The 10,635-nt window shown below is 51.3% G+C and overlaps 1 protein-coding gene across 1 annotated transcript in view; it reads left to right on the top strand.

Annotated features, from left to right (window-relative positions):
• Nucleotides 1-1,419: 1,419 nt before the first annotated feature.
• The window catches only part of NMUR1 (neuromedin U receptor 1), a 51,837-nt gene continuing 42,621 nt past the window's right edge, over nucleotides 1,420-10,635 (top strand). Inside the window, exons 1-3 of the mRNA XM_063131757.1 lie at nucleotides 1,420-1,490; nucleotides 4,057-4,310; nucleotides 5,664-5,773. Coding sequence (XP_062987827.1) covers nucleotides 1,420-1,490; nucleotides 4,057-4,310; nucleotides 5,664-5,773 — 435 coding nt within the window. The remainder of the gene's footprint in view (nucleotides 1,491-4,056; nucleotides 4,311-5,663; nucleotides 5,774-10,635) is intronic.

The following is a 10,635-nucleotide window of genomic DNA, read 5'->3' as shown; positions in this document are numbered from 1 at the left end:
TGCTGTGCCTTTAAAACAGGGATGATCAACCTCTCCCAGCCTGGAGGCCAAATTCAAATTCTCAGGGGGCCACATTCCAATGGTGAGCGGGGCCGCCCCCATACCAAGAAATTGAAAGAAATGCCGTCATATTATAGCTTAAAGCTCTTACTGCCAGTAACGATGCCTTTTAGGGGGAACATTGTGCAGACGCCGAAAAACCCACCACATAATCCTTGGTTGGGGGAGGAGGGGGCCTGGGGGGGGGTGTGGCTAGAGGGCGGGACTGTGACCCCAGGCCTGAGGTGCGTTCCCCGCCCTGGGGAGCAGATGGTGCCCACGAGCTCTCCCAAAGGGAGCCTTGGCAGTCTTTTGGAAAACTGAACGGAGACCTGTTGGATTCCCTTTCTCAGATCCCAAACCAGCGGCCATCCAAGGAGGCTGAAGGAGACGAGGGCTGGACCCTCCCCCACCCCTCGTACACACACGCACACGCAGACACGGCTCCAAGTGGCACCACAAATATTTGCTTTGAATTGTTGCACGCAAAGGCCCCGGCCTCCTTTTCTTTCCCTTGCTACAACGTACATTTGTCCACATGGGCAGTAGCCCGAGAGCTCCGGACATGCCGGATCCTTCATTGACGACATGAGAAATGGGGAGTTTCCACCCCCCCACACACACACACTGCCCGGATTTGCAGCACGTGTGCAGGCGAGGAAGGGGACAGGCCTGTGCAACTAGCAGGACATCCAGCTAAACCACGCAGCACATCAGCCAGGTACAGAAGCCCTCCGGGGCCTTGATAATAACCCGGCTCCCTTTTTATTTGCTGCTCTGCTTGGGACTGCCGATGGAACGGGAAGGGGGCGGGGGGGGCTTGTCAGGTACCCGGTCAGCCGACGTCATGAGACCACGTTCACCCTGGTGGGACCACCTGCCAGGCCAGCCTCTCGCCTGTGATGTGTTTCTTCAAAGCAGCTGCTCAGGCTAATCAGCGAAGCAAGAAAGGTTCCAAACAGAAAATGAGATCTGAGCTGCTGGAACAGCTGGGGGGGGGGTGTATGGAAAAACAGGTTTCCCTATTTGGGAAAGAAGCTGAGAGGGCAGTTATGGGTGGTTATGGGGAGACACTGCTTGGAAATTCTGGTGTCAGCGTTCAGCGAATTCAGGCAGTCGCGGGGACCCCCCAATGCAGGGCCCCAAACCGATGCCTGCCTCCGGCCATCATATTAAAAACAAAAATACTACAAATCCAGTGCCCCCCCTCGGGACTGGGCCCCGCCATTTCATTTTCTCCCAGTGAGAGAGCCAGGGCTGGCCCTCCCATGAGGTAGAGTGAAGCAGTAGCCTCAGGCGGCAGATGCGGGGTGGGGTGGAGAAGGCCGTGGCGGCTGCCATAGCAGCACCTGCCCCCTGGACGTCCCCTTCAGTTGGAGGATGGAGCTGTGCATTCCAGGCGACTTGCCCTCAGGTGAGGTGGACGATGCCGCCCCATCACCAGTGAGGAAGTAAGATTCAACTGCCAGGCCAGGTAGGTGGATGGAAGTAGGTGGGTGGAGGGCGCCATTTTGTCCCTCCCCCTCAGGTAGTAAAATGTCTTGTGCTGGGAGTGACCCTGCTTTGCGCGCAAAAGGCCTCAGGTTCGATTTCTGACATCTCCAGTTAGGGCAGGAAAAAAACACTCCTGCCTGAAAGCCTGGAAAGCTGTTGCTGCCAGTTAGAGTCAACAATACTGGGTTAGATAGATCAAGGGTCTGACTCGGTATATGGCAATTTATGATGACCGGGGATTTATGGGTTTTGTTAAATCCGTTCTGCCTTGCATTTTGCATTGACAGAATTGGATTAGAATCATAGAATCATAGAATAGCAGAGTTGGAAGGGGCCTACAAGGCCATGGAGTCCAACCCCCTGCTCAATGCAGGAATCCACCCTAAGGCATCCCTGACAGATGGTTGTCCAGCTGCCTCTTGAATGCCTCTAGTGTGGGAGAGCCCACAACCTCCTTAGGTAACTGATTCCATTGTCTTACTGCTCTAACAGTCAAGACGTTTTTCCTGATGTCCAGCCGGAATCTGTCTTCCTGTAACTTGAGCCCATTATTTTGTGTCCTGCACTCTGGGAGGATCAAGAAGAGATCCTGGCCCTCCTTTGTGTGACAACCTTTCAAGTATTTGAAGAGTGCTCTCGTGTCTCCCCTCAATCTTCTCTTCTCCAGGCTAAACAGGCCCAGTTCTTTCAGTCTCTCTTCATAGGGCTTTGTTTCCAGACCCCAAATCATCCTGGTTTCCCTCCTCTAAACACGCTCCAGCTATTATTATTATTATTATTACCAGGATTACATTTTGCTTGCACTAATTTGCATGAGTGGTAATGAGTACTTGTACAAATGCATGGATCTGCGTCAGTTAAAGCATATTCGCGCTAAAGCAAAATCTTCAGGATTCATAGAAATCCAAATTTGTCTGGATCCATTGGGGAATTCTCTGACATCCTTGCCGATGACACAACAGCAGAGGCATCCTGGGAAATGTAAATAGTGGCTCCTAGTTGCCTAGCACTGACTGGGTCCAGGCATTTGGTATTAAGATGAGAGATGCAGGTTCAACTCTTGTCCTGATGTTTCACAGTCTGCACCGTGGGAGTGTTTGCCACGACGCCCAGATTGAAGGATATATCAGTCTAAAAACAAACAATGCCTGCCTACACACACACACACACACACACACACACAATTCAGGAATCTTCAATCTGTTCATTAAATCTGCATACATTTGCATAAAAAGCATTTTTGAAATGCGTGGTGGGCCACCACATTCTATGGCTGGACTGAGGCCTCGTCTATACCTGGCTGCCAAATGAGGTGGCAGAATCACCTACACGCACCTGAAACCTTCTAGATGTGTTGCAGGATGATATGAGTCTGGGAGTACGGTGGGTGGGGATCATGGGAGTTGTAGTCCAACAGGTCAGGACAGCCCCAAGTTGGGGAAGGCCGGACTGTGCCGCTGCGACACTGCAGGGGGAGGATCATATTTCTACCTCGCCCCTTATAGAAATAGCTCCCTGCATGTAGAAAACCAGCACTTCAGGGGGAAGGCTGGCTGAGAACTTTTCTCTCTGCTCTAGTGGATTGTTTGTTTGAAGTGTTTTGAACCTACTTCTCAGCTAAAAAAAAAGGGTCCTGGAGTGACTTCGATGCAGGCTTGCCACGTAAAAAGACGCGACTCAGACAAGGACAACGGAAGGAAAGAAAAACGAAGGCTTCAGCCCCGGCTGGGCTGGTGGGGTGGCCCGGCGCCCCTCCAATTCGGCTGGAATGACTGGATTAGTTCGTTTTTCAAAGGGGTGTTGGCTTAAAAAAAAGTTGCTTCCCCCCCCCCCCTCCACCACACCCCAACGTGGAGAAGCGTCTGTCATTCGAAATAAAACTGAGCCAGAAATACTGTCCCGCTATTGGCCGCCCGGAAAGTGGGGGTAACAGTTTTAGCAATATCCCTTGTGTGTGTGTGTGGGCGGGGAAGTGATTTAGGGCGCAATCCTAAATAGCTGGCTGGGCTTCTCCGTCTCCCCACCACCTCCCAGTGGAGGCGGGTGGCTCCGAATTTGGTGGGGCTGTGAATGCATTCCGGGTTTCAGTCAGAACTCGAAAGGTGCTATCCAAAGTGCAGGATCTATTTTTGGGGGATAGGGTTCAACGCCTTGGGGAGCTGCAATAGAGTTCGGGCTGAATTGCAGAATGGATTCACAGCCCCACCGGAATTGGAGGCACCAGCCTTCTCTGGAAGGGAGGGGAGGGGAGAGGAGTGGGAGAAGCCCTCTCGGTCTGGTCTCGCCTGGCCGCGCTGCCGCTCCGTCTGGCGAGGCGGAGGCGGCGCTGCGCAGACACGCCCTCTGGTGGCGCCTTAAAAACCCTACAAGCGGCGCAAACTCATTCCCTGCGCCTTCGACGGCTGGGCGAGCGCAGGAGATGCGGCGGAGAGTTTAAAGCGCCGCCGCCGCCGCCGCCGCCGCCTCTTCCTCCTCCTCCTCCTCCTCCTCCTCCTCCTCCTCTCCTTCTCCTTCTTCTCCCAGCCGCTGCCGCCGCCCCCGGCCAGTTCCTCGAAGGATCGCGGCGGGGCATGAGCCGGCGCGAGTGATCGACGGAGCTCAGCCAGGTGAGCGCGATCCCCTCTCCGCCTGCCGCCTCCCCGCGCCCCCGAGGGCGAGTCTTGGAGGCGAAGTCCCCGGCCGTGAGCCGTCGGGGCTGCAGCCGGCGCCCACTCATCCAAAAGGGGATCTCATGGTTGCATGGACGGAGCCGGCAGACGGGCTGGAAAAAGCGCGAGGTGAGTAGGCAGGCTTCAAGGGAGGGGGGTGGGGTCCTTTAAAAAAAAAGAGGTATCGGGGCTTAAATCTCCGGAGCCATGCCATCTGCCTCGGACGCTCTGCCTCCTTCATCCTAAATTTGTGGGGGAAGGGAGGGTCTGCCTGTCTGTCTGTCTGAGATTAATTAGTGCAGCCTTTCCCAACTGCCCCCTCCATGTGCTGGACTCCGAGTCCCACCATCCTCTGCCACTGGGGATGGTGGGAGTCGGAGTCCTTGGAGGTTGGGAAAGGCTGGCTTCAAGGGAGGTAACGCTCTGTACGTGCTCAGAGGCACCTTCCTTTGGTTATTCCCCCCCCCCCCCGGCACGGCACTCCGCCGGCCCACAGCACCTGAAAATGAGGTTTTTGGAGCTCTGCACGGATGATTAAGCAGTGCTGCGGGGCTTGGATAGTCGGGCAGATGAAAGGCGGCCGGATAGAGAAGGTGGTTGGACAGAGCAGTTGTGAGCCACTGTTCGGTACCAAAGAGATGAGCAGCAGGCAAGCTGTTGCTAGATAGATGGGTGGCCGGGGGTGGGGTGGGGGGGCGAATGGAGGGATCGTTCTTACATACCTAGCAGACGGGTTGTCAGTCTGATCAAAGATGTGCAGGAAATGTGCCTGTGTTACGGAAAGGCGGAGGCAGATGACTGGGGAGAACAGGGGAAAGTATGGATGCCATTTGCATGGTTCTGAGCACTGGGGTTTCAGGTCAGAAAAATATGAGCAAAGTCCTGATGGATCAGACCGAGGGTCCATCTAGGGTCCACTGTGGGACTCTGTTCCCACAGTGGCTTTGCTTTAAGTATTCCAGTAATTAAATATTCAGATGGAAAATCACTCACTAATGCGTTATAGCCCTTTGTTCAAATACATGGTTCAGAGTAGAGTTGACAAATCAAATACGCATGCTGTGAATTTCTATAGAACACTAAGAACATAAGAAGATCTATATCGGATCGGACCAAGGCTCCTTCTAATCCGGCGTTCTGTTCACACTGTGGCCAATCAGTTGTCGGTGGGAAACTTACAAGCAGGACGTGAGTGCAACAGCACCTTCCCACCCATGTTCCCCAGCAACTGGTGTACACAGGCTTACTGCCTCTGATACTGAACGTAGCACATAGCCATCATGACCAGTAGCCCTTGATAGCCTTCTCCTCCAGGAATTTATCCACCCCCTTTTAAAGCCATCCAAATGGGTAGCTATCACTACATCTTGTGGTAGTGAGTTCCATAGTTTAACTATGCGCTTTGTGAAGAAGACCTTCCTTTTCTCTGTCCTTAATCTCCCACCAATCAGATTCGGTGCTCATCCCTCAACCATCTCGTAGGTCAGATCAAAGGCAGTTGGCAGTTGAAAAGACTGCCGGCCGTCAGTGGGCCACTGGCCAATTTCCACTGCCTACTGGCCTCTTGGATTTTTGCAGAGAATATTGGACCGGTTGGACCTCTGTCTTCTCCTCAGCATAACACATCGGATGTTCTGAATCCTAACTGAAACTCGTATTGTTGGGATCAATATTATAATGTGGTTTGTTCCGCCTTCATTGTTCTGGGATCCTGAATACAGGAATTTAAAATGCACCGACCGACCAGAGAAGCTCTGCTTTTTAATAAATAAATGAATTAAAATTTAGACTACACAAGATTGAAATGAGCTTATCACGGACTGAGATGACCCCTTAGATGCAGCTGTGTGGGTGAGTTTATTACTTATACCCCACTTTTCCTCTAAGAATTTCAAGGTGGTGTACATGGTTTCCCCCTGTTTTTTCCTCACAAGGAACGTATGAGGCAGGTTAAGTTGAGACAGGAGCTTCATGACTGAGTGGGGATTTGAACTCGGTTCTCTCAGTCATCTAGCGTAGTAGTTGCTACACCACACTAGCGCTGTCACTCTCTCCATTCTGGCTTGGTTCTGTGGAACCTGCTTCGCTTGGGTATCGATGCTGCAAACACAACGCATCCATCCACAGATCTCCGGTTGATGTGGTGGGGGGCGGTTGTGAAGTAGGGTGGCCATATGAAAAGGAGGACAGGGCTCCTGTATCTTTAACAGTTGCATAGAAAAGGGAAGTACAGCAGGTGTCATTGGTATATATAGAGAACCTGGTGAAATTCCCTCTTCATCACAACAGTTAAAGCTGCAGCGGCTATACTAGAGTGACCAGATGCAAAAGAAAGCAGCTTTAACTGTTGTGATGAAGAGGGGATTTCACCAGGTTCTCCATATATACCAATGATCCCTGCTGAAATTCCTTTTTCAATACAACTGTTAAAGATGCAGGAGCCCTGTCCTTCTTCTCATATGGTCACCCTAATTGAAGCCCAACTGCATAAATGATACAAGAACAAAACAGTATTTTCAATCGTTGCTTTGGGGTGGCCTGTGCATCCATCATCCACTGACCAATGTGTGAGTGCAGACGGAGTGGGATTGATTTCTGCGTAGTATCAGGCTTCGGTCCTGACAAATCTTCAGGCCAGCCTGCGCAGAGCCGGGGGGACGTGGTGTGGATTGTACCACCTGAACAGCTCTCTGCTTGCTCCCAATGGGTGATCCCCCCCCTTCCCGTGGAAAAAGGACCCTTGTTTTCCTAGGATACCTCCTAATCTCCTGGCCGGGTGCAGTAAAATGCAGCAGGGAAGATAAGAGGAAATCCTTCTGCACACAGTGCAGGGTTAAACGGTGGAATTTCCTTCCACAAGATGTGGTGATGGTCACCAGTTTGGATGGCCATAAATTCCTGGAGGAGAAGGCTATCAATGGCTATTAGTCTTGATGGCCACGTACTACCTTCAGTATCAGAGGCAGGAAGCTTATATACACCAGTTACTGGGGAACATGGGCAGGAGAGTGCTGATGCATTTGTGTCTCCTGGTGGGTTCCCAGTCTAGGGTGGCCATATGGAAAGGAGGACAGGGCTCCTGTATCTTTAACAGTTGCATAGAAAAGGGAATTTCTGCAGGTGTTATTTGTATATATGGAGAACCTGGTGAAATTCTATCTTCATCACAACAGTAAAAGGTGCAGGAGCTATACTAGAGTGACCAGATTTAAAAGAGGGCAGGGCACCTGCAGCTTTAACTATTGTGATGAAGAGGGAATTTCCCCATATATACAAATGATCCCTGCTGAAACTTCCTTTTCAATACAACTGTTAAAGATACAGGAGCCCTGTCCTCCTTTTCATAGGGTCACCCTATCCCAGTCGGCAGCTGGCCGGCCACCGTGTGAACAACACGCTCCACTAGATGGACCCTTGATCTGATCCAGCATCAGGGCTCTTTTTACGTTCTTAAGTTTTGCTATTGCGCCATTGGAACCGACATTCAGTGTAACCGGGGAATAGGTGAAGAAAGGATGCAGTGCCCCTGAGCATGTTCAGAGTCCATGAATGCCAAGTATAGGGCGCTCCCACAAATCAACTCCTGGGGGAAAGGGCTTCCAAATCGGAGAGTGGTTCGCCGTATTCCTCAGATGAACTTCACAACTTGATTCATCTCAAAGGGCCCCAAGACCCTTTGCCGTGTTTGCTGCAAAGAAGAACATGGGGACCCCCAGATATGGCGTCACCAGCACCTCTTTTCCTAGCAGTTAAGCTCAGGGCGCAACCTGGGAGTTGGGTCTGGCTGCAGCACTGCCCACGGAACAGCAGGGTGGAACACAGACAGCCGGTCCCCGTTACTAATAATGATCAATAATACCAATGCTAAGCACTCTGCAAAGTGCGACAGGTTTACCAGGGTTTAAAGCAGTGGTTTAGAAAGGGGATTAAGCAAACTCAGGGAGGAGAAAAAGTCTATCAATGTATAAGGAAGGACAGCTGTAAGAACATCAGAAGAGCCCTGCTGGATCAGACCGAGGGTCCATCTAGTCCAGCACTCTGTTCACACAGTGGCCAAGCAGCCGTTGACCAGGGATAGAATCATAGAATAGCAGAGTTGGAAGGGGCCTACAAGGCCATCGAGTCCAACCCCCTGCTCAATGCAGGAATCCACCCTAAAGCATCCCTGACAGATGGTTGTCAGGTTGTCAGATGGTTGAACGAGCAGGACATGGTGCAACAGCACCCTCCCACCCATGTTCCCCAGCAACTGATGTACGTAGGCATACTGATACTCCAGATAGCACATAGCCATCAGGGCTAGTAGCCATTGATAGCCTTCTCCTCCCAGGAATTTATCCAATCTCCTATTAAAGCCATCCGAATTAGTGGCCACCACTATATCTTGTAGTAGTGAACTCCACTATGTGCTGTGTGAAGAAGCCCTTCCTTTTCTCTGTCCTGAATCTCCCACAAACCAGCTTTGTGGGGTGATCCCGTTGGGTTCTAGTATTATGGGAGAGGGAGAAAAATGTCTCCCTAGCCACATTCTCTACACCATGTATAATTTTGTACGCCTCTATCATGTCTCCCATTAGCCTCCTTTTTTCCCAAGCTAAACAATCCCAGTTGATGTAACCTTCCCTTGTAGGGGAGATGCCCCAGGCCCTTGAGCATTTCAGTTGCCCTTTTCTGCACTTTTTCCAGCTCTATAATATCCTCTTTTAGGTGTGGTGACCAGAACTGTACACAGTATTCTAAGTGTGGCATGGAACCTTTGTGTTCAGAGGCAATTCCACTTTCTGGGTTGACGGTGGTGGTAGTGGTGGCAAAGACGGGAGGGCTACTGCCTTCATGTCCTGGTGGTCTTCCTAGGAACATCTGGTTGCCCGCTGTGAGAAATAGGATGCTGCACTATTTTTATTTATTTACAATATTTGTATTTGGCTCTACATGCAAAGTTTTCGGGGCGGTGAACAGCAAAATAAAAACAACCCTGTTAAAGTATTATTATTTTTTAAAGGAACAGAAACTAGATGGGCCTGAGATCTTATCCAGCAGGGATTTTACTTTCTTAAAGTCCTGTGCGTCACACACAATAAATAAATAAATAAATAAGAGAGAGAGAGAGAGAGAGAGAGAGAGAGAGAGAGAGAGAGAGAGAAAGCAGGCAGGAAAAGGCAGAAGCAGGAAGCAAGATTGCGCAAAGAAGGGGCTACTCAAACTTGGCACTGTGAGGTTTGCCTAATATGTCCGTCTAATCTCTCTATTTCCGACGTTCACGCTGTGAGTGCCGATTCTTCTCTAACCCAAACGGCACCTTCCTCGCACAAGAGGGTCGTGGCGGCGGCAGGCTACGGACAGAGGGGGGCAGGCAGGCAAGGTTTGCAAAAGTAAACCACCCCCCAAAATAAATCTTTGGGATCCTCTCCCAATCTCAACCCCCCCCCCTTTTCATGACAGAGTGTGCCCAGTGGGAGGGGAACGGAAAACCAGATGGAGGGGGCTGGAATGGAGTATTCTGCGGGAGGGCTTGACAGGCCGGAATACTGTACACTTCAGGCTATAACATTTTGTTGCAGTTCTCATTTGCTAAGCTCTAAAACTCAAGACGTTGACGGAAAAGGGGCGGTGGGGGGGGGTTAGGATTGATGCCCTGACTCAGCTCTAGTCCTGCTTTAAAGATGTATTTACAATGGATGTCTCGGGCCCAAATGGGGACGGGGATCATGGAATGTGCGTCCAAATCCCCAGCCCACTGAAAGCAGTGCGGTGTGGATAGACGGCCGCGGCACCCGGACACCCTGCCCTGCATTTCCCGCGGCACCCTGCCCTGCATTTCTTGATTTCCTGGGAGCAGGCTTAGACGTGTGTAGGTCTGCTGAACTGCCAGCGATGCAAGAAGGGAAACTGCCGGTCGCGAGAGGGGTTGAAATATTTGGGAAGTTTGGAGGGGTTGAAATATTTGGGAAGGGTGGGGGTGGGGCGCCTGCCAGGAGTAGGGAGGGGTGGGAGAAAAAGGACAAAGATGTTTAATGGAACTGAACTAGCCTGTATTGGACTGCAGCTCTCATCAGCCCTGTCATGGGGATGATGGGCGTTGCAATCCAACACATCTGGAAGCACCAGCTTGGAGAAAACTAGCCCAGATCAATGGTCCACCAACAGTGGGACATCGGAAGCAACACTGAGTCATATCCATTTAGCCCAATATTGTCAGCACTGATTGGCAGCAGCAGTTTCAGGCAGAAATTTGTAGATGCTGTCAGGAATCGAACCTGGGACCTTCCGCCTGCAACGCAGGTCCTCTGCCATGGAGCCACGGCCCCTCCAACCCGCCTGGGTTTCAGGGGAAGCCCACAAACAGGGCGTGGATTGCATCAGCCCTCCCTTGTACGTTTTTCACCCCCAGCATTCGATACCGGGTTGCACATCTTTATGACCTGATTATATAAAATGCCGATCCTTGTATTGG

This window comes from Elgaria multicarinata, chromosome 8 (genome assembly GCF_023053635.1).
Source record: "Elgaria multicarinata webbii isolate HBS135686 ecotype San Diego chromosome 8, rElgMul1.1.pri, whole genome shotgun sequence".
In the NCBI taxonomy this organism is placed as follows: domain Eukaryota; kingdom Metazoa; phylum Chordata; class Lepidosauria; order Squamata; family Anguidae; genus Elgaria; species Elgaria multicarinata.
Note: the sequence above shows the minus strand (reverse complement) of the source record. Positions and strands in the feature narration are given on the sequence as shown.